This window comes from Ptychodera flava, chromosome 15 (assembly GCF_041260155.1).
Source record: "Ptychodera flava strain L36383 chromosome 15, AS_Pfla_20210202, whole genome shotgun sequence".
NCBI classification, from domain to species: Eukaryota; Metazoa; Hemichordata; class Enteropneusta; family Ptychoderidae; genus Ptychodera; species Ptychodera flava.
The window spans coordinates 9,758,049-9,782,594 of record NC_091942.1 but is presented as its reverse complement, the minus strand read 5'-3'; the positions used below and the strand labels follow the sequence as shown (position 1 = coordinate 9,782,594).

Genomic DNA, 24,546 nt, shown 5'->3' with positions numbered 1-24,546 from the left:
GAGGTAAATACAATTGTTAAAAACTATTTTTTGTGTGTGTGTTTCTCGTGAAAAACAGACGCTGAGATATATAAAAATGTAAAACTGTTCTTAATTATGATTGTTAAACACCGGGGCAGAAGCTCAAAAACACAATCCACATTTGATGATAGTAAAATACTCAATTGCATGTGCTGCAGAAGTGAGTTCCGGCTGTATCATCTGCAGTGTTTTCTCTGCATGTTCACTGAAAGCAGTGGAAGGGGCAATTTCTGTTTCATTAATCAAAATTAGGGGTATACTTGATATTTTAGGGGCAGAAACAACAGCAAATTGACAGGTCACTACACTATGAGCTTGGGTCACCATCATAGGGCGTATTTGCTTGCTGCGTATTCAGTGCGCGCGATTTGCGCGCTAAAAGGCAGAAAATGGATCGAGCGCAGGCAAGAGAAAACCCTGCATTTGAAGAACTTTCTTTTTTCTATCATCTGTATGATGTTAGCCTTATACCTACTGCTACTAGCATTTAGGTCTTTGTGAGTTACCGCCATGCTAAAAGTGATCAACGTTGTTGGCGTCATAAGAACAAATACAGTAGCTGTCTCGGTATCGTTTCACATTTATCACATGACAACAAAATATGCCCAGAGGTAATTCACTGTTCAGACCAATGCATTAAATCAAAATATAAAAAGGTTTCCGATACTGCAAAAGATATTTACATACGTCCAAGATCAATACAGTTCAAATATATACTGGCTGCCAACAACAACCTGTTAGTGTGGGTGTTATATCCGCTATTTCTTCAAAGTTTTAAGTTTTTCTAACTTTTACAGGCTTTAGTGTAGGAAAAAATCCCAGCTTCATGTGTTTGACCACGCCTTTCAAACATTCTTATGTAAAGCCCGGCTCGAAAAGGCCCGGGATCGAGATTAACTGAGGCGTTAAGAAGATTATAAAGTGTTTTGTCTTTTGTCTTCTTTTGAAATTGCAATCATTATATAAACATGTTGTTAAATTTTTTGGACTAAGTCAGCACAGGGGTTTAAGCTTCTAATTTCATGCATAATCACTGACATCGCTGATTTCGCCCGCCCTCACAACGGACTGCTGTGCTATAAATGAGAAGGGACTGGAATTTTGCTGTTGAAGATGAAATGCAAGTAATGTGAATTATGCAGACTTCAATATTTTATAGAACAATGCTACTTTCTTATATTGCCGTTTTACTATACATAATGTCTATGCTTCCTTGACTGCAAGTTAATCGGCACGACATAATTGGAGTAGTGGATACACCTACAGAATGGTCACAATGGTACGATTTCATGAAATTTGTCTCTTGGTGACCTGTTATCATCACCAATACCGCTTTCAATAGCAATAATAGTGATATTTTAGTAAATTTGACAATTTTCCATGTATACTTAAAAACGAATTCTAGTTATAAGACAAAATTTGGTATATTCGCTGAAAATTACAAAAATGCTATTTGTTGACAATGACACCCATTTCTAGTATGTTGCAAAGATGGCTATAGCATATGTTATTATGTGTTTCTGTTAGTTGCCCCCTGTATTAATATAATTATGTTGATTCAGGAATGTCTAATCGGGTATTTCGAATTTTTACTCGAAGTCGGAGGGATGTTCACTTCACGATTGTACCTGATATCTGTAATATTGGAAGTTGACTAGAAAACACGTTTGGTACTTCACCACAAAGCCATTGCCAATCGGGTTTCTGATCTTGATGATCGACGAGTGCAGCGAGGTATGAACCGTTGTTAAGATTTTATAATTTATAACTTGGTGGACACTAGCGTTATTTTATTACAGCATTTAACGACAAGGTTAAAACCGTTCCCCTTTGGAATCAAGCATGTAAAATCAGGGGTTACCGAGCAAAATTTGGTTCTAGAAAAACACATTGTCTGCTTCAAATGGGCAGCCATCCCTGTGCTAACGCTATGAGGAAAAATTAAATATAGATGTTGAATCAATAAACAAACACATATTGTACAATGCTATGAAATGGTGACTTTTGTTTGTGTACTCATTCTGCACTAAAACGGGACAAGTTACGCAGTGCTATTGTACAGAATGATACTCTTCCACTGATAAAATCGTCAAAACGTGTGCCTGCGATCGTGCAAGGCGCGTTGCATGATGAGTCGCGTCAGGTTCTATTTATAATGGCATGACAACCGAACGCTGAAATGTTCTGTTTTGAGTCAATGTTTCGGCGTTGTCAGGTATTCCGTGTTCGTCATACGGATCTGAAAGAAAAGTTGCCAAAATGGGACTGAAACAAATTATTCTCGCTCTCTTTGTGTACATGGTAAGGTTGATGTACAGTCTCTTACACTACCTACCTATCATCGGGACAATTTTGACGATTTTTGACAAGATTGTTGACTCGATCACTGCCCTCTTCAATGATTTGCGTCGCAACGTCGAAGTTGTGATGGATCACATGGAGGGAGTGGAGCGTTTCTGTTTCAGTGGATACACAGAAAGAAAAAGGAAAATTATCCACAATATTCTGAAAGTTGGCTTTTTCTTGGCATTTGTGGTGAGATGTGTGGTCTACAGTTTGCCCGTAGTAGGCTGTCGGATTGCCAGTTTAGAAAGAGCGCTACTGCGGCTGTTCCGCATAACAGTAGGCCTAAATTCGTTCAGAGTGATTCAACCAATGTTGAGCATCTTGAATATCACACCTGACATTCTCTGCAAAGAAATCGTCAAGAAATCAACTCGTCAGTCAACACATAGCCAAAGCAGAAACGACAGCACGAGCAAATCGGATAGAAATGGCGGGATATCCGAACCGAACGAGTCAGGGAAAACAAAGCCAAGCTCAAGACAGCCAATACTCAAAGTGCAACCACTTCAGAATCCAACGATTATACCAGGTAAATCGTTTATGTCCTCAATGCCCTTCGTCAAATCCTTCATTCGTTCATCGCTCTTGGTAAATTGGATTCCCGACGCTTGCTTTAAACTCTGTGCACAATATGCAAGAGGCTCTTTTGCCCGCACTGTCGACAGAATCATGGGAATTCCAGCTTATAACGAGACCAAACAGGTGGATGGGATCACCAGTAAAACCAAGAAAGGCAAGGAAGGAGGAACCTCAATTGTCAGCGACAAAGGATCTCACCCTGATGACCGCTATCACGACACACTTGCAAAACTGGAGGAGGCAGTTACCCGCCGCTGCGACATGCTTACAAAGCTTGATTCTGAAATTGCCAACCGTCGTGAGCAACTTGCCAAGTTAGACGCTGATATTGCTGACCGTTTTGATAAACTTGCCGAGCTCGACGTTGATCTCGATGACAAATACAGCCGCTTCAGCAGGCTGGAATTCATCAAGATGGCGTATCGCAGCCAAATGCTCAAGAAAACATTGTCGCGTGAATCTGCAAAAAGAAGCAACCATCAGCAGTTTTGAGCAGAAAAAAATGTTTGTGTCTGACTGCATGAATTATACAATTGAACAAAATATCTGGATGCACCAGCACGTTCGATGACAGAGCAATTGTGATGTGTGCAGTAAAAACTATCGAGAACCCAAGTTGGTGACAAGAACTGTCCGCCAAGACACATAAAAGGAGAAAAAGGTGAACTAATAATGGCCGGAAGTCTACACAAAGGTAAAAACGTTCTTCGAAGACAGGAGACAGTCTTCATTAATACTGACCTATAGACAGATTGAATTCGTCACTGACAGACCGCGACGAGTTCGACAAGAAAGGGACTCACGCGCTGCTATCAGGAAGTCTTGGAACTGTATCTTCAAATCCCGGGATTGTGCAACCATGGAAGTAGCAGTGCGTACAACGAAATAAACTCAACTTTACCAACTGTCTGGGGCGTTTTTTAACAATACACATATTTTGACGCTGATCAAACGGACAAATTTGAAATGGATGGAAAAAAATCAAGCATTTGCCATTTGTTCTGACAATAAAACCTATGCAAAGTAAATAAATGTTTGTGTTGACCTAGTCTGTGATGCTAATCGGTTTTCACACTGGCTCTGATGCAAAACCAAAAGGCCAGCAGTGTAACTTTTGATAATTTTTCACGATTTTTGTTTTGAATGTCGACTATAAGATCTTGTTCTACTCTCCAAAACATGTTGAAACACATGTTCAGTTTGTCAACTCAGCCTGTACAAGTACAGACTGCATTCAGTGTTTTCATGTGAAAATTCACTTGTCAACAATGACAGTGCAGTCAGCACTTGTACAGGCTGAGTTGACAAGCTGAATACTGAGTATCTCAACGCGGGGGGGGGGGGGGGTAGGACAACAAAAGACAATTGACATTCACAATAAAAGTTGTAAATATTCATCATAAGTTACACTAAGCTATACTATTTCTTCAAGGGAAATATCCGAAAACAACAGATATGTTATCAGTAAGATGCACGTCATTGTTTAATCTCGAGTCTCTCTGAGATTTAAAGTTAGAAAGTGGAAATATTTACGACATCATAGAATATGGTAACCTTTGTTTTTACCATGGTCAATCTTGTTTTCATGTGTCATGGTTTACCTGGTCTGAACAACCATGGGAAATTTCTAGTTTCAAAATCACATTCATTTTTCCGTGTCTCGCGCGGTAAAATATTTGTGAATGTATTTAAAATTACAAAATTCTGTTACGTAAAACTCATTTAAAAATAAATAACTCCCGTCCACGAATTTATAAATACAATCTTCTGCGTGTACGAGAATAAACGTGAAGCGAAGAAACGATTTGTGATATTTTATATATTTAAAAAGTTTTCAAAGTCTTAAAAAATGACTGTCTTACGCGAATCGCGAGAAAAAAATGAAAGATTGTAACTTGACCCATATGAGAAGATTGATATAAGTTTAATCTGGCAAAATGCAGAGACACGTTGCGGGATTGTAACCGTGACTGTGCCAGTCGTCCAATCATTCCCAATACCAAGGAATATTTGCCACATGTTTGTGAGTGATTCAGAAAAGGGGAGAAGGTTCAGTCGTAGACAATGGCTATATCGTTTCATGCTGTCGACGAATATTACATGAATATACAGCGTATGTGTAATCGGTCGTCGAGTTCAATGTTCGACTTATAATAGCCATGTTGAAATAACAAACGCCTATATTATTATGGAACATGAGCGTCATCAGCCAAACACTTTATCTAAGTTTAAATGTTTCTCTCGCCTATTTATTTATTAAATTGTGTTTGTTTGTTTGTTTGTTTGTTTGTTTGTTTGTTTGTTTGTTTGTTTGTTCGTTCGTTTATCTATAATTCATTTATTCATCCATTCATTAGTTTATTAAAATTACACCAAGATTCTCTATTTTTTGGGACATCGTATCTTATTCCGTGTAAAATCTCAAATTGTCGTTCATAACTGTTGTGTTTTACATTTCTCGTCGTGCTACACAAAGTTGGTGTGAATTACGGTCCCGTGTCTATCGTATACGTGCGTGTCCCGTAGAGGGCTACCCGTGGTTGGAATAGTGGAAGGCAGATCCACTGACTTGCATGTACAGCCAAAATTATTCGTTTCTTTACATTTGAACCCATGAAAAGATACCGACTCAGTGGTTTTTCTCTGTGTTACTGACAATTATCTCCGTTGCTTGATCAGCAGTCCATTTGTTTGTTCGTAAATCCAAAGGTCATCGTAAAATAATTATTTTCGAAGTCTGCACTTAAAATGACAAGGCTTCAGTCTTAATCAGCTTCGTGCTTTTTTGAAGGCTGAAATTTGTCAAAAGGTAATGTGATAAATCCAAAGGTACAATTTATTTCCCCAAGACGTATCTCTTAAAAAGTAAAATGGAACTTCCTATTTTTCTCATCAAATCTCTTCTCTACTAAACGTTGTCTGCAACATATACAGTTATGATGAAAATTACAATATTTTACTTCAGCATAATCGCCTACCTAAACTGTATTGTATATGACCTTCCCAGTATGGAATTTCATACTTTCCCGCCAAAAAGAACCAAGGTAAGACGTTCGGCATCGTCAAGGCGCGATGAAATATTGCGTCGCGTCAGGTAAAGACTGCAGGCAGCGTTCTATTCATAGTGACAACCGAGCGCTAAAATGTTCTGAGTCAATGTTTCGGCGTTGTCAGGCATTCTGTGTTCGTTGTTCCGATGCAAGCAATACGCTGTACGGATCTGACTGGAAAAGTTGGCAAAATGGGACTGAAACAAATCATTCTCACTCTCTTCATCTACGTGGTTAGGCTGATGTACAGTCTCTTACACTACCTACCTGTCGTCGGGACAATTTTGACGATATTTGACAAGATTGTTGACTCCATCACTGCCCTCTTCAATGATTTGCGTCGCAACGTCGAAGTTGTGATGGATCACATCGAGGGAGTGGAGCGTTTCTGTTTCAGTGGATACACAGAAAGGACGAGGACAACTATCCACAAGATTCTGAAAGCTGCTGTCTTCATCACATTTACAATAAGAGGTGTGGTTCATAGGATGCCAATCGTAGGTCGATGGCTTGTGAACGCAGAAAGATTGTTACTTCGGCTGTTCCGCATCTCAGTCAGTGCTTTTAAAGCGATCCGACCAATGCTGACTTTCTTGCACGCCACAACCGGTCTTCTGTCCGAAGGTACTGAAAAATCAACTCGTCAGTCACCACATGTACCTCGTCAAACCAAAACTGATGGCAAGGAGAAGTTTGCTCGAACTGGCAGCAAATCCGTACCAAACCAATATTGGATGGCAAAGCTTGGTTCTAAACAGGATCAAACGACGGAACCAGGTAAATGGCTCGTAGAAGCTTTCATTCGGTCATCACATGTACTTGGTAGGATTCCAAATGCCTTCTTGCAACTCTTTGCCCAATCTGCTCTTGATACCGTCGGCTCTTTCGGTCGAATGATTTGTAGTATCGTTGGAGTTCAAGCTACTGATCACACTGAAGTCAAACAGGTAGTTGGAATCACCGATGGAGGCAAGCAAAGCGAGAACACTAGGAAAATCTCAGCCTTCAGCAGCAAAGGATATCGTAAGTCAGATTCTACCAATAGTGACCGTTATCACAGCAGAGTCACAAAACTTGATTCTGAAGTTACCCGCCGCTGCCACATGCTTACAAAGCTTGATTCTGAAATTGCCAACCGTCATGCTCAACTTGCCAAGTTAGACGCTGATATTGCTGACCGTTCTGACAAACTTGCCGAGCTCGACATTGATCTCGATGACAAATACAGCCGATTCAGCAGACTGGAATTCATCAAGATGGCTTATCGCAGCGAAATGCTCAAGAAAGAAAGGTTGTGAGCATCTGCGAAGACAAGCAGCCACCAGGGGTTTTGAGCATAAAAGATCTGTTCGTGTCTAACTGTATGAATTAACTTCGCTAAATATATTTTTACAATTAGCAGGTTATGAAACTACTTATGTCTATCTGTGTGGAGATACATAGAGTTCTGAGAGTTGTATCGTGAAGATGGCAATTAGAGCAAAAGCACATCGGACAAAGAAGAAACCATGGCATCTGAAGTGAAAATTACCGAGAGCAACATGAAAGGAGCAATAACTGAAATGATGATGACCGCGAAGTCTACCTCATGAAAGAAACTTTCAGGACGACCAATTTGAAGACCAGGGATACGTGTCTGGATTGATGACACCTGTCGGCGGATTGTATTCTTGAATCGATCCAGCAATGATAAATTTTCGAAGAGTTCAAGGAAGTGATAGTTCACATCTGTCATTCGTGTACTTGACTTTGTGTACTTCTGTTCACTTTGTCCCATTTGTGACAATAAATTAATGAAAATGAAGCCACCAAGTGTCTGTAATGTTTTAAACTCTAAACGGTGATCTTACATTCAGATCCAAGTGTGTAATGGCCCATGATGATGCAAAATTAAGATAAAGAATGTTTGAAGTGAAACATGAATCATCGTTTATCCTCGACCCTGACCCTGGCATTCAATGACACTTACTGGCCAACAGATGGGAAAAAGTAATGAATACCTCTGCTTTTGCCAGACTTAACGACTAAGCTTACTAGCTCGCTTTTTGCTCAAAAGACATGCATCTTCAGCGGAACACAGGGACCGGGAATAGAGCAAGTTGCGACATCAAAACCATGACAGCATTACTTTTCTTTTTGTAATATTGGATGTAACAGGCAAAGGTACACGTTTATAGGGTAAAACTGAACATTTTCTGTACTTTTCTGAAATGTGGAAAAATTCGACACAGGCCTGCTATGTCTGTCTCTCTCTGTCAGTTTGTCTCTGTCTGTCTGTCTCTCCCCACCCCCCCCCCTCTCTCTCTCTCTCTCTCTCTCTCTCTCTCTCTCTCTCTCTCTCTCTCTCACACACACACACATCACACATCAATTTCTCAAAATTTTCGATGCGAGAACGCGGACACCCCTTCGTGCTCTCCTTATTAGGGTGTTCTGTATTAGTAAAAACAAATTGAAAACACCTCAGATTGCACCAGACTGCACCATTGTACATGCCAAGTTTTAAAAATTTCCTACACAAGCGAGGAGACATCCCCCTGACACTTTCCCCTTTAGCCTGTCGCATGTTCTCCCCCATGTACTTTCAAATTCTGTCAAGTAAGATATCCTAGTGAAAACCCTGTCATGACACCCATCACAATTAAACAATACTATATAGTCGGATACTAGTTATGTAGCGAGAGCTTTTACATCTGTATTTTGTTGTCACTTTGAATTTCATTTTGTTAATTTCACCTTTCTCAATCGTCATGAGAGAACAGATGATAATCAAGCAGGGTACATCAGGACTTGAAAAGTCTTTACTATTTACTATTGCTGTATTTTTGTAAATTTTACAAATACATGTACTGGTATTTAACTCTTCTAAGTGAGGGGTCACTCAAAATTTCTGAGTTGGAGAGGGGGGTTATTCAAATTCATCATGGTTGGCAAGGGGGTTACTCGAAATTTCGGAGTTTCCAATGAAATTCCTCCGATCCCCCAGGCCGTAAATAATGACGGCTCCCTACCACTGCTCCCTACGTCAAGTGCGCTAAAAAAGAAATCATGTGACAAGGCTGAACCAACCGCTGCCCTGGTTCCAATAGAGATCAACATAGAAATAATCCTATAGCATGAATAAGCATTGTCCGCAATGAAAACCGAGCAAAGTTTGTATACCTGAAGTAATCTGCTAGCAAAGTTCTACGTTAGGCTCATCTCACCTTAGTATTCAACCCATTGGATTGCGCAGGCAATGGTTCCATTGGCTTAAGCCAATCAGGGACAGGGAGACAAACAGCTTTTTCGTTCGTGCAACTCATAACGGACGACAGTGCTGTAGCCTACGGGGGAGGGGGGGGGTAAGAGCTGCCCCCGGAACTTTCTACATTGTCAATATGTAGGCTAAATATGTAAATTACCCAGATCCCAACTAAAATAGTTTCTGTTGTCCTTGTCAATTTGTCAGGCACGGATGATGATGATGATGATGATGATGATGATGATGATGGTGATGATGACGACGACGACGATACCGAACACGGTGGTGGTAGTAATATCAATGATATCGCAAGATTACCTTCAGCCTTCAGGTTTTATCGTGAGATATATATCGTATGCTTTCCCATGTTGTTTACATTCTGTATTTTGTTTTAGTTCTATACCTAATCTGTCCTGTGCTGTGACTCGCGCACTTTCTTCGCGTTTCTTAAGAGATAAACCAATACTTCTCGGGAGGAGATGGCCAGGCTGCCAATATGCACACTACTTTTTTTCTCGTACAGAAGATTTTATAAGTAATTTTATTTCATTTTATTTCATTTTACAAAAGTATTTCATTATTGTTTGTGTAGAAATATACCGCTTTTTCGGCTTCGAGAAATAGCAATCTGTATATGGTAATACACGGCATCTCGTACCGTCCGCTCGCACGGGTCCGTTACTTCCCATTAACTACCTGTTTTCGGGAAGCATCCAGCTGCCCCAACAAGAGATCTGGCAAGCGAAGATGGGCATCTCCATTACATGTAGCGGGCGCTATTGCCCCCATGACCATGCGATTAAATATAGATCACACAGACAGCGAGTTCACACTTTTTGTCTGGTTGTTCCACGAAACACCATCATTCTACAGGAAAGATGGTCGACGCCGAGACAGCAGCCAACTCTGGTATGCGATTTTCAGTGGACAAGATACGGAACTTCAAGGTCAGGAGCGATGACGTGTTTCTCTTGACCTATCCAAAATCAGGTAGGTGTTCCGGGCGTTCCGTTACCCGGAATATACTTCACACACCAAAAGTAGCTACACGACCTTAGCTACACGTGAATATCCCATCTTCGCTCGCCAAGGTCTCTTGTTCTGGCAGCTCGATGCTCCCTCAAATCAAATTAGCCAGTGGGAGGAGACTGAAGTAGAAATAAGGACTCGTGCGAGCGGACGATGGTGAATATATCTCTGTGCATCGCACTCATTCTTTCATGCCAAAGGAAACTATTAACTGTGCGTAAACAACACTGTCGCTGGCTTCCTTCCGGTATCTCAGTTAAAGGGATATAGTCGTCGGAACTGCGCTCAAAGGTCGTATGGGACCACAGGCGCTCCTTAGCTGGGTAGTGTGCTAAGTATATGATTTTCGGCTCGATCTATTGATCCCGTAGTCGATATGCCCACCACTGCAACCTAAGGTTGCAGTGGCGGGCATATCGACTACGGGATCAATAGATCGATCCGAAAATCGATATACTTAGCACACTACCCAGCTAAGGAGCGCCTGTGTATGGGACCCATATGACCCATGGCAACAATGTATCCAAGGCACAATGGTGATTGATGACAGTTAAAACATGTCTGTCATAATCTATCATCGTATAATTTAAAGGCGAGTCAGAAAACCCGGACCGAGACGAGTCGAGACGAGACCAAAAGACCTCCTATCTTACTGATAGAAAAGTTACGGGTTTTTTTTGCACAAAGGCAGCATCTGTACCAATGCCACGGGAAAAAAAGGACGTTGATCCACTTCTGTCTTAGTCAAAGAAGTGATATCCCACCCCTACCATCGACTAATGCTTGTTCATTTTCGTACATTCTAGTCAGTGGTTACATAGTTCTCCGAATTTGAATCTTAATCTGAGGCTGCCTCAGATTCCACACACATAACATACATGTACTATAGTATCGGTAATGTAGAAAAATGGTGCAGAGCCACTATAGGTGCCTGTCAATAGACAAAAGTTCGCTATTGACACGCGGGACGTTTTTCTTCATAATTCACCACATTTTAGTGAAATAAACTGCTCTTCTTCCACGTAAATGAAGAATACATTGTTCTGCCATGTAGTAATTACAAAATAAGTTCTAAATAGGTCGGAAAATCAATATTTTGCAATGCTAGCGAAAACCGTCACGCACGGTACGTCGTACGCGTTCACCATGTTACTCTAGCACAACCACGGTTCTAAATACGCGTATTTTTGCCGATTGGTGATACTTATTTGGTACACCCTTTAGTGATGATGAGGTCCGTTTTGCATTGTAAAAGTCGGAAAATCTTATATAGTAGTTCACGTCAGAGAACTGTCATGACAGGCATCGGTGATTTCCGATGGCCGCGACATTGACAGCTGGTTGGTCGCTTTCGACATAACTCCGCATGCCTGCATTGAGAAACGACTATTACCATGGTGACAACATTCTAAAGCTTCGTCAACTAATCCAAAATAGCAAGCAAAATGCACCCGAAGCGTAACTTCACGGCCTAGAACGACGCGAGGCAAGAGCCAGAGAGAAAGATACAAGGAGTCTCAACACAGGGAGCCGACATTTTAACCTTGACCTCCAGTTCGGGTCAGCACTGGTGTGCTGCCTCCATGGTATAGTAAAGCCAATGACCTTGGGTACGACAAAACTGTACCCGGAAATTAAAACATTTTGGTAAAAAATTTTCTCGCTTAAAACATCGTAGTAAACATTGCTATCACTTTCAATATCATGTCTTTCCTTTTCAATGTGCAAAAAAGTTTTCAATATGGATCTATACTTGACAAATAGGTTTGCAGGGGAAGCAAAGTCGCCTTGCCCCCACAAATTGATTTTTTTACCTAATAAACGTTTTGTTTACTTTATAACATTATTCTCAGAACTATTCTTAAAAGATGATGCCATTTAGGAGAAATTCCTGACTCTCCAATTGCAATAGCATTACCTCTTATCCTCATATTTCGGCTTTTCCTTTGCAATTAAAAGAACCGTGGACGACGACTTTGTTCATTCTGACGAACAAAATGGCAGAGGAAAACATTCTGAGAAGCATGAGGAAGTTTATTTCGCTAAAATCCGGTAAAATTTGGCTAAAAAAGTCCCGTGTGTCAATAGCCAACTTTTGTCTATTGAGAGGCGCCTGTCAATAGCCACGGCATAAAATTAAACCTATGAGCTTCCAGTTTACTTTCCTATAATGTGTTTATAAATGGTGAATCTAATTTCTAAAAAATGATTACTTAAATCTCCTGTATGTATGTTTCTAATACAAGGTTACCTATTTTGAATTCACAGTAGATATCATAGTAGAATCTGAATCTGGCGCTTGTCGCTTAGGCCAAATGCCGACGTCGCATCGCAGTTCGCATGTTTCGAGCTCACCTTGAACTCAGTTGAAAAACCTCAACAAATCTTTTTTTCAGTTGTTCCGATCGTTGATTGTGCTATCTCTTGCTTTGTGCATCGATCTTTGACACTCACAACAAACTGCAAGCTTTCTGTAGTATTGTATATATGATGTATTTACAACGCCCGGCCTGAGGGGTCATTATGGTCTCGTCTCGACTCGTCTTGGTCCGGGTTTTGAGACTCGCCTAATTTAAATGTTGCAGCTATGATGATGAGGTGCATCTTGATATCGTACACGAAATACTAGTACATTGTTTGTAAACAAGAAACTCGCACAGGCGCAGTTCCGACGACTTTATCCCTTTAGGCTAATTTGTGAACGTTCTCTGCGTACACATACATGTGAAATGGTGGCCTTACATGTATAACATCGTACAAGTGACTGCCTGGCATAGCGTGTTCCATAGGCTAGCATAATACGTGGTTTTCGTACTTGATTTGACATTGTTAAACATGGTTTTCATTGAATTGAAGTCTAGAGCGGACAGAAAAACAACCTTCACCTTTGACCGACGCAGTTCAATACCATGAATACCAATGTAGGTCATGGCGGCGGATATTGCAGTTATCATACCTGCCAAAACCCAAGTCCAGGATCTCTCAGGCATTTCGATACCCAGGTTTCTAATCTGTTTTTTTTTTGTTTTTATTTCGTTTTTTTTTGTTTTTTGTTTTTTTTGTACCGCAACATAGGTAGTCTGGCCAGACCTCAGGTGACCCCATTTCAAACGATAGCTTGCTACGGCGAACGCTTACGCATCGTATCCACAGCAGCAGCACTGGCTGCGTGGTTAACTATCAAGTTTGAGAAGTCAAGTAATGCATCAGGAATTCAATTTCAACCCATTGGTGTATACGTGATTATTTTTCGAGCGTCCATTCCGGTAGCTGTGATATCGCAGCGGTACCTGTGGCGAACACACTCGGGTCATTGGGGTCATAGCCACAGTCCCTGTGGCGATGACTGTGGGGTCAGAGCGCGTTCAATACACGCCACAAGTTCAGCTGTGCGCAGTCCCTCCTCGTGGATAGAGGGACTGTGCGCTGTGATATCACAGCTACCATTCCGGTCGTCCATTCAATCATGGCCCTAGCTTTCACAAACGGTTCCGTGAGAGGGACCATGCTTAAACGCTTCCTGCTGAAATTTCCATTTACCGGTGGTACTGTATGGTGTAGCCAAAATCACCTTAATTAATAGTCGTCTTTCGAAAATAGTTTTCCCTCCTCACAATCCATCCACATCACACACAAATAACTAATAACAAGTTTACGTTCATGTTCCCAGGGCGTGTGACTGCGCCCTCTACTGTATACGGCTATCCGTCACGTCCTTGTCATCAAAGTTAACCGTAATCGAGAAAAAATTAGAGAAATAAATCATCGCGAAATCGTTTGCCCGCACCGCCCGCATCATGTATAAGCTTACATTTCGTGACATCATTTCACAAAGCGTACACGGGAACAGAACGAAGGGCGAATGACAGTGCGAATTAGTTTCGTCAGCGCAATTATACAGGGTGAGAGCATAAATGGACCCCACGTTGGCGTTCTAACACTCAAAGCTCGCTAAGTTAGAATACGAGAAGACGTGTAAGGGAGAAAGGAGCAGCGGATTATACTTGTCATATTTGTTGAGGAAAGAAGAGGGGCGTCAAGCCGGAGAGGTCCTTTACAAACGTTAGCGGAAGGTCATTTGTACTTTCACCTTTAACTATTTACTTATTCAATTGTTAACAGGACAGTTTACTGATATTTAGCTCAAGAGCCATCTAGAGCCAAACTGATTCGAATCTGGGTCGGTCTTATATAGGATATCATATATTTTTTCTGCGACCCCCCCCCTCTGGTGACGTAATACGATAGCGTAAAAGACCGACCCATCACTACATCGGATTTTAATCAGATTGCATCTAGAGCCACAGTGTATTATATATACTGTGCAGTAACTTTCGCCGTAGACTGAACATGGGTAATGGTGTCACTTGTATATTTTCCCATAGATTGTAAACTACATAAAGGTTTCCAGAGGGTTGTTTACATAAGCAGATTACAATGTGTAAAATTTTATTTTATTAATCATAATCATAATTTATCAATAATGATAATTATAACAACTTACAGTGGGTTTTCACAAAAAAACGACACTGTAAAAAAGGAAGATTTTATTATTCTGTAATTAATTTCTGATATAACTGGAAAAATCAACACAAATAATGTCCTACAGCAAAAAACAGGATGGTTGGACAGTCTCATATACATTACGTTTACTTTTTTGTACGTGACACACAAGTTTTGTAGATAACATTGTAGATAAAAAGAACCGACTCATTTGAGTGTCTGGATAGAACACACAAGGGAATTGCTAAATTACTAAGCTACTGCAATAAAACTGCTTACACTAATTAGTTTCAGCTGTAGCCAGCTGGCAGGTTGGCGTGTAGTGTGTTATAACTGGGCAGTTTCTGTTTCACCCGTGGCCACTTTAGTGTTGACCAAGGTTACTTGATACAGACAAAAAAATTATACTTGTCCAAAGGCAAAACTAGCTCTGTCTGGGGTTGTAAATGGAAGTTTACGATTGTCACCCTGTGTTCAAGATTAAGATACAATGTAACACTACCATCACTGGTCCATGTACAAATCTTGTTTATTTCAACTTCCCCAGACAAACTGTCTGCATGGGACATACAATGTTGTCGACTTTGCCAGCTGGATACAGCTGAAACTAATTAATGTGAGCAGTTTTATTGCAGTTCGCTGCAGTAGCTTAGTAATCTAGCAATTCCCTTGTGTGTTCTATCCAGACACTCAAATGAGTCGGTTCTTTTTATCTACAATGTTATCTACAAAACGTGTGTGCCACGTACAAAAAAGTAAACGTAATGTATATGAGACTGTCCAACCATCCTGTTTTTTTGCTGTAATTAGCCTGTGCTATAGCTCTGCATGGCAGGGCTGTGTGTTACCGGCGTTATACGGCCTCCCATCCACAAGGCCGTATAACGCCGGTAACACACATCCCTCCCATGCAGAGCTACCTGTACTAGAGCTGGGGTTAGAATATAAACGTGTCCGGTGGACGTATCTCCAACGATCACTGTCCAAGAACCTTCCATTTATGTAATAACACATGAGAGCGAGGGCAATATCACAATTTATTGCCTGCCCTCGGGATGGTGGTCATGATCGAAATATTGATGATGCCCTCGCCTACGGCTTGGGCATCATCAGTATTTCGATCATGACCACCATCCCCTGGGCAGGCAAAAAATCGTGATATTGACCAAGCTCTCATGTGTTATTATTTCTATTACACGAACAAGCAAACATGCAAAGAAACAAAAAAACAAAGACTTCTTCGAGTACAGTTCGCCTTCTTAGTCCGGACGTCAGCGTAAAATGTTATCAGTGCCGATCGAAATACTGATGATGCCCTCGCCTACGGCTCGGGCATCATCAGTATTTCGATCATGACCACCATCCCTTGGGCAGGCAAAAAATCGTGATATTGCCCAAGCTCTCATGTGTTATTATTTTTATTACACCAAACAAGCAAACATGCAAAGAAACAAAAAAACAAAGACTTCTTCGAGTACAGTTCGCCTTCTGAGTCCGGACCTCAGCGTAAAATGTTGTCAGTGTCTAGGGTTGCCGCTAAAGTTTGCCGATCTCCTCGGTGGCGTATCCAAATTTGTTGCTTGCATAGTCGCTGAACATAGAAATTGCATTCCTTGTTGCCATTTTCGTTCGTTTGCTGTTTACTTGCATCAAAATATCGTGTAACTGTGCCGGTGACAGCTCTGCATGACGTTTCGCAGCCATAAGTTGCCAACTGCAAAGTACAACAAGCGAACGACAATTTGTTTTGCGCAGAAAGGATGCGCAGTAAGTAAAATGATGTCATCCATGTAATATCAAATGCAGAGGGCATCATCAAGTTCGCAGAGGGCATCATCACATTCGCAGAGGGCATCATCACGTTCTTTTTACATGTCACGTGAGTCGTGTTTAACCAATCGCAGTGCACGCTGAATGAGTGAGGTGTAATAATTCGGTTTATTACACCTCACTCATTCAGCGTGCACTGCCATTGGTTAAACACGACTCACGTGACATGTAAAAGAACATGATGATGCCCTCTGCGAACTTGATGATGCCCTCTGCATTTGATATTACATGGATGACGTCATTTTACTTACTGCGCATCCTTTCTGCGCAAAACAAATTGTCGTTCGCTTGTTGTACTTTGCAGTTGGCAACTTATGGCTGCGAAATGTCATGCAGAGCTGTCACCGGCACAGTTAGACGATATTTTGATGCAAGTAAACAGCAAACGAATGAAAATGGCAACAAGGAATGCAATTTCTGTGTTCGGCGACAATGCAAGCAACAAATTTGGATACGCCACCGAGGAGATCGGCAAACTTTAGCGGCGACCGTAGACACTGACAACATTTTACGCTGAGGTCCGGACTCAGAAGGCGAACTGTACTCGAAGAAAGCTTTGTGTTTTTGTTTCTTTGCATGTTTGCTTGTTCGGTGTAATAAAAATAATAACACATGAGAGCTAGGGCAATATCACGATTTTTTGCCTGCCCAAGGGATGATGGTCATGATCGAAATACTGATGATGCCCGAGCCGTAATCATCAGTATTTCGATCATGACCATCATCCCTTGGGCAGGCAATAAATCGTGATATTGCCCTTGCTCTCATGTGTTATTATTTAAATATGTACTCGAGCACGTTTGACCGTATAGATTACTGAATAATTTCTCTTCCCGTACCTAAACCTGCCGACCTCCATAACTTTGTCATGAGGAACTTACGTAAATCAACCTTTTCTTTAAATATCGACACTGACCTAAATTCTGTGCTGTAAAATCATAATATGAACGCTGATATGTTATGGTCAACCATGGAGGTAGTAGAGACCCTATGGGTCAACGGACCTTCCCTTTATTCTTTGCACTTCAAGTTGGTCAAGTTAAGTGATTCTCGCCAGTGTAAATATCATCGAAACATTAATACCAAATACCAATACCAAATTACACTTTTAGTAACTCTCGATAAAGCCAATGTAAAAAATCAAGCTCAAGTTACATGTATGATTAATTACATAGGCGCACGACGAATTTTAAAATCACTTGTCTGTAATTGAATGGTGAAACTTGCATTTTATTAACAACTGTGCAAACAGAAATCATGCGGACAGCTTTTGAGACATACTGTGAGCAGCGCCCAGAACACGGCTGTGGCCGCTCGGCTATCTTGTACACATTACTCTATGTACAAGACAGCCGAGCGGCCACAGCCGTGTTTTGGGCGCTGCTCACTGTATGTCTCAAAAGCTGCCTGCATGATTTCCGTTCGTACAGTTATCAATAAAATGCATGTTTCAACATTAAAATTGTAGACAAGTGATTTTAAAATTCGCCGTTTCTATAAAGTTAGTAACGTTAACAGTAGAGCTGAGCGGCCACAGCCGTGCACGGGCACTGTTCACTGAATGTCTCAATAGCTGCCCGCACGATTTCCGTTTGCACAGATTTTAATCGTATGTTTCAACATTAAAATTACAGACAAGTGATTTCAAAAGACGTCGTGCGCCTGTTGTTAATTAGAGGAAAAATAGCGAAAACTTTTGCGATGCGGCATTGGCTATCTCCAACGCTATAGTTTTGTGATCGCAGACCTTCGGCCTTCAAAAACAAACCAATGGATGGTCTTGTGTCCAATAGTATCCTACATGGAATGACAAAATTGAGATCTCCATCGTATCTCCTCTTCTTAAACACCTGTAGGTACAACATGGATGAAAGAGATTCTGCCATTGGTGTTCAACGGTGGGGACATAGACGCGATTAAAGACATACCGGTGGATGTCAGAGTACCGTATCTGGAATTTACCATTTCCGCTGAGGATGACAAAGGGTGCAGGGGTGCGCAGAAATCATTCTTGGTGCCGGACGATTTTAACTTAGACGAGATGGAGTCTCCAAGAATAATTAACAGTCACTTGGGCGAGAAGTTCCTACCGATTGAGCTCGAAGAAAAAAATCCTAGGGTAAGAGAAGGGGCGAACTGAACTACAGAATCTGTTGGGAGAGATAGTCAAACAAGCTGTGTTGTCGGCAAACATATGCTGTAAATCACTCTCTTCACGTTCCACTGTTCTTCTTTTTCCCCTCTGTGTTAGCTCTGCGTGGCAGGGCTGTGTGTTACCGGAGCTGAGGCCTATAACGCCGGTAACACACAGCCCTGCTACGCAGAGCTACCTCTGTGTAGACTTGGCTGCCCGTCTACCCGTGCGTTACGCAGGTTCGTGGTGGGATTTGGTGCACAGTCAGAGATGCCACCCGAAGAGGTGCTCTGGGTGCGTAAAGTCTGTGACTTGAAAACTTTGATTGACCGTACTCACCGGATCTACCGTTAAATGTGATCGTCTCCGTCATCTACGGCCTACTTAGACTGAACAATCCGTCGCTTGAAGACGCTGTATGCTCTCCTCCTCTTACAGGGGGGGGGGGGGGGGGGGGTCGTATGGGAGCGCCCTCGAGCGACCGAACTTTCAGTCTACTTGGATAGAACCGTGTCCATACGTGGACAACTCAACATATCATACTGTGATCGCGTCATTCCACTGGGCTAGTGGTGGAATGACGCGAATAAAAGTTTGAATCAAAGTGGCCACACCAGTTTCGTCGTCGCATCTGACAGAGAAAACCCTGCTTCAAAATTAGTACCCAGAACATAATCATGTCTTCGAGATTAGGGAAACAGGAGTGAGCGATGTTTCAATGTCGGCTGTGAAAAAATCAAATCTAACTAGTTTTATTCTCAATTTTTTTTCCCGCCAGATTATCTACATTGCACGAAATCCAAAGGACGTGGCTGTGTCATCGTACTATTTTGCTCAACTGATGTTGGCTAGAGAATATAAAGGCAGGATAGCAGACCCATACCGAAACTTCAGCGAGTTCTTCCCTGATTATTTGGACTGTAAGAATCGATTTCAGGTTGTTGGATGTAAGTGTATCATTCTATTTCAAAAATGCGCGCATGGGCTTGTTAGAGAATGCTCACTTCATAGTCACTTTAATTTTTCTTTCGGAAGTCCAAAGAGTGTGGACTACCAAAAGAATATCGGTGATTGCTACCGTAGGCACAGATGACCGAATTACTTTAAACTTTCAGCTTTAAAGCTGAGAGGCTTAATGTTGATATGAACGTTTTTCATCGTGTATCAGTTAATACATACAGGCGACCGACTTACTTTAACCCTTTCACCCCAGTTCCCTGTATACAGGTCCAACTTTACCATAGAAAACAATGGATTTGGGACAAACCATGGTGGTGAAAGGGTTAAAGGGGGAAATTTTTATCAGCTTTATCTACACGCAAATTGGCCACTTGGATAAAAATTTCAATGGAAAACAAAGGGCTAACACTATGTACATGCTAAATTTCACCAAGGTCTAATGCGAGAACCAGGTATTGAGGACTGCCCCTTTAAAGCACTATGGTTTAGCGGCCCAAACACATTCCTATCAATGGTGAGGCGTGGACCCGTTTATTGGGAATCATGGATGAACACGTTGAAGGTGTAAGACCCAGCTGATGGCATTAGGCGTTCATTTTACAACCGGAGTTCACAGAGATCACTTCGTACTTGAGGGTCTTATGAGCGTTCAGCTCTGTAGCGTTAGAATGAAAACAAACCAATCACAGTTTGGCAAACTGTACTGATATCCTGAGAGTACAGTGCACATTTTTGTTTTTCAGAATAATGTAAAATTATATATCTTTCTGTTTGAAACTGGTGCTATGGTCAAAGCCCACCTAGAATGGTATTGATCTCCAGTGAATTCAAAATGCCGTTGAAATGCCAAGCCCTAACGATGAAGTGACAATGAGAGAATTTATTTTGAAAATGTTTTGTTAGTAGCAGACCATGCAAAACAAGCATCAAAGCGCGTTTTAACTCCTTAACAGAGATATTTCAGATAAGCAGGTTCATAATCACCATCGAAAACAATAGGTTTGGGCCAAACCATGACGATATTTACGTGTTTGGAGTTTCTTAGCTACAATATCACACTATATTAATTAATTAATTAATTAATTAATTAATTAATTATTAATTAATTAATTTATTATTTATTTATTTATATTAATTAATTAATTAATTAATTTATTTATTTATTTATTTATTTATTTATTTATTTATTGGGGGTGTATCCCAACCGAGCTCCCAGCTTTCTTTTCATTAGATAATCAATTACATTGACAAATATTGGACTTGGGACAGGGAAGATCAATAAATCTGCAAATAGTTTCTTATTTATTCCTTAAGATGATGGGAGTCAATGGCACGAACACGTGCTCACGTGGTGGAAGAGGAGGCATGATAAAAATGTCTTGTTTCTGAAGTATGAGGACATGTTTCAGGTAAGTCTGAGAAGTGATAGCCAATTACATCGGAGGGGGTCCAGAGATGAGTTCCAGTAGGTCAGGTACGGGTTGATCATTACACCTCTGCGAGTGGTCGGGGAAGACGTACAAAGTTATTTCACGTTTCAATCTTCTTCCCCTTTTCCGGCGTGCAAACATTTTACTATATACGAAACGTGCCCCTGTATTTTTGCCCAAGTAGCAAGGTTGTATTTTCACAAGATTGTGCTGCAGATACTCTCTCCAGTTTGATCACTGTGGTCCAAGATCTGATTGTCGATCCCCGCCATACTTTTCAATTGACTTCTTTACAGGCACTGCATATATAAAACAGAATATTCTTTTTCACTCAATCTGTAGGACCTAGAATCGAATATTCGAAAAATTGCAAAGTTTCTTGACATCCAGCTGGCTGACGATGTTGTGAAAAAGATAAGTCATCGCTGCACAATAGGAAACATGAAGAAAAACAAGATGGCCACCAAAAATAACTACTGCGAAAAGTCTGTCAACGTGAAGGCTGAAGGAGACTCTCCGTTCGTAAGGAAAGGTGGGTTACTAGATTTTCATGGTTCATCGGTCGTTGAGTTTTTTCCTACTTACGATATTAAAGTCACTGTTGTGTCGCAAGATGCATAATGTTGTTGCTGTTGGTCAATTTACAGGTGGAGCCGGCGGTTGGAAGAAGTACTTCACAGTGGCCGAGAACGAAATATTCGATAGGCATTACAAAGAATGGATGAAGGACAGCGATTTGGAGATGACCTTTGAGCTTTGATAATATTTTTTCCTTTAATTCGCGTATGGGACAGGCATTAGGCAACCCATGCAGTTGTTATGTAATTCTAATTTCTACAAAATATATATAGGATACAAGAAGTATTTTTTTATTTCAAAAAAGCTCCTTCAATTTGCTATATTATTATGAGCACTTACAATGTTTCGGACAGTAATTACTGTTCGCAACTTATCGCCAAAAGTCCTCTCCCTGCCATTTCACTTGATAAGCTTCGAAGCGGAGTAAAAAAGTTAGAGTCCGAGAGTTTGGACCAGAACTTCCTGATCGAACAGCGCTGGTTGCTGGCAACTATACCGCTAAAGGCATTATTTTTTCCCGTTTTTCTAAGGGTAGTATGCGCGTCGAAAACTTAAACTTTTGCTTAAAACTTTCCTCAAGGAATCTTTCAGTCATTCTCTTTCAAAACCGAGAATGAAAATCGGGAATCACCGTGCAAATTTCGGTACTAGAGAAACAAATTAGCCAAGATTTACCGATATTTGAAATTCAAAAGGACCACCGTCTCTGTTTAAAACGTAACTCTATGGGGAAAATAAAACAAACACAGTTATCGTTATAAAAATATGTCCTGTTGACCAGGGCTACTGAACACGCTGGAATAGGTCACGATCCTTTACCCTCAGGAAAATTGTGAAGCGTAATAGTCTTCCATGGCAACGCTGTCTAACAAAGCAAGATTCCATTAGTATAATCATTCCATTTCTCTTGAAATTCGCACTTTTTATATCTGTTAATATAGTTTTTGTAAACTCTGAATTAACTCAAATGAATGATACATAAATGGTAATTAAAGGTATTACTCTTCAGTGGCTTTGTGATGATACATTTTTAAATTTAATTTATCAGTCAATCAATGTATTTATTTATTTATGTTCATGATTAATTACCTATATTCTCAAGTACCTCCAAGTGACTGTGGCATTTATTGTCTCGCTTTTCTATTGAGAAACTGTCCACAGCCTGATAGATTTCAGGATGTAGTGTTACCGGTAATACGTCACCTGAAATTGAGTGAATACAGACTATAAAACTGTAACATTACTGTGTTTCTAGTGAATACGATCATCTAGCATAAGTAAATACGTCAATAGCCAGCGTGTTGCTTTCCGTGATTTCTCAGCAAGGATACTAGGATGGATCGCACAGTGCGAATTTGTCGCTCCCAGACTCCTCCCATATGTGAGGCAGTTTCTGTTGATGTGTTGATGTTGATGTATTCTATGATAGTTGAGCGGAGACATCCAAACATATGGAAAGTCGTTCGGGAGCCCCGACAACTACATTCGAACCAAATTATGCAAAATTCATACAAACTGTAGCCAAGAAGCGGTCAAGGAGTACATCGATTGCCCTGGAAGTCGGAAGTTATGACAGTGCGCGTGTGACAGTCTCATCTTGCCAGAAACGATCAACGAATACATCGATTGCATTAGAAGTCTCAAGTTCTGACTGTAATCGTGGGCCGGTCTCGGTCTTAAACATTCTCTTTACAAAATAAAACGGTATACCTTAGCATGACAATTTGTCCATCTAAGAGCAAGACTATTGGATTCGTAACAACGATGAAGGCGTACAATGAAAGAATGTAGACAAAACACGGAAAAGCTCGCCGTTTCATCCCACAAGTGGTTAGTTCAACGGAATGTAAAATATTAACCTTTAGGGCTTAAAGAGGCACTCCCATTTGGTAACATTTTTAAAACACATCTTTTTAATGCTAACGGTCGATATTTGACGTGGCGACTGCGCGCGGATCGCGAGATATCGATAATAACATGTCATTTCCCGAGCGTATTTTTCACATCCCGAAGTTTTACGATCGTTTCTGATTATGACGCGAAATCCACCGAAGGTTTGTTGTTGTGCTTATTGACGATATTCTAGGGAGTCAATAACTTCGAACGATGCAATTTTACCTCCCACTGCGAAGACTTTATAGCATTATCCGTGGGCTAGAGGGGGTCTACGTGCACCCCCCCCCCCCACAGGATAACAAACCTGTATTTTTCAGAACCCTTGGGATCCCTAGAATACGAAATGGAATTTAACAGGAAAAATATAGGGACGCAATAGCTGTTATGGTCATGTTTGAAGGGTACCGCAAAATCACGATTTTCCAAGCCAAATGCATTTTCGTCAAATCTGTCTTCTTGTAAGTCATGTGCTGAGCTCATTTTTTAACATAACCTCACTTGTTTGGTATCATTAGAAAGGGAATTTATTCTTCTTTAAGATGACATATTGCATTATGCAATATCTTCTACAGTTTTCGTCAAATATAACCAAAACTTACCCCTTACCCCAAAATTTAACATTGCAAATTACAGTAAAACTCAAATTCTACCAATTTTTTAGCTGGGCATAATAAAATATGCATTGCTTTGTCTGCAATCTGTTTTATTTGATACAGGGACATGTCAGAAATATGAAATAGACTTTTAACAGAAAAAATATTGGGAATCTACAGCTGTAACAGTCATATTTTGAAGGGTACCGCAAAGTAACAGTGTTGCAGATTTGCATGCATTTTTGTTAAAACTGTCTTCCTATAAGTTATCTGCTGAGCTTGTTTTTGGATATAACCTGGCTTGTTAGGTATCATTAGAAAGATAATTTACTAATCTTTGAAATGACATATT

The 24,546-nt window shown here is 40.8% G+C and overlaps 1 protein-coding gene across 1 annotated transcript; it reads left to right on the top strand.

Annotated features, from left to right (window-relative positions):
• Window positions 1–10,022: 10,022 nt before the first annotated feature.
• On the top strand, window positions 10,023–22,713 carry LOC139151095 (sulfotransferase 1E1-like). The gene is made up of 6 exons (XM_070723633.1): window positions 10,023–10,230; window positions 18,459–18,721; window positions 19,515–19,683; window positions 21,011–21,105; window positions 21,469–21,658; window positions 21,774–22,713. Exons 1-6 carry the CDS (start codon window positions 10,119–10,121, stop codon window positions 21,884–21,886), a joined length of 942 nt encoding a protein of 313 aa, XP_070579734.1. The 5' UTR covers window positions 10,023–10,118; the 3' UTR covers window positions 21,887–22,713.
• Window positions 22,714–24,546: the final 1,833 nt, after the last annotated feature.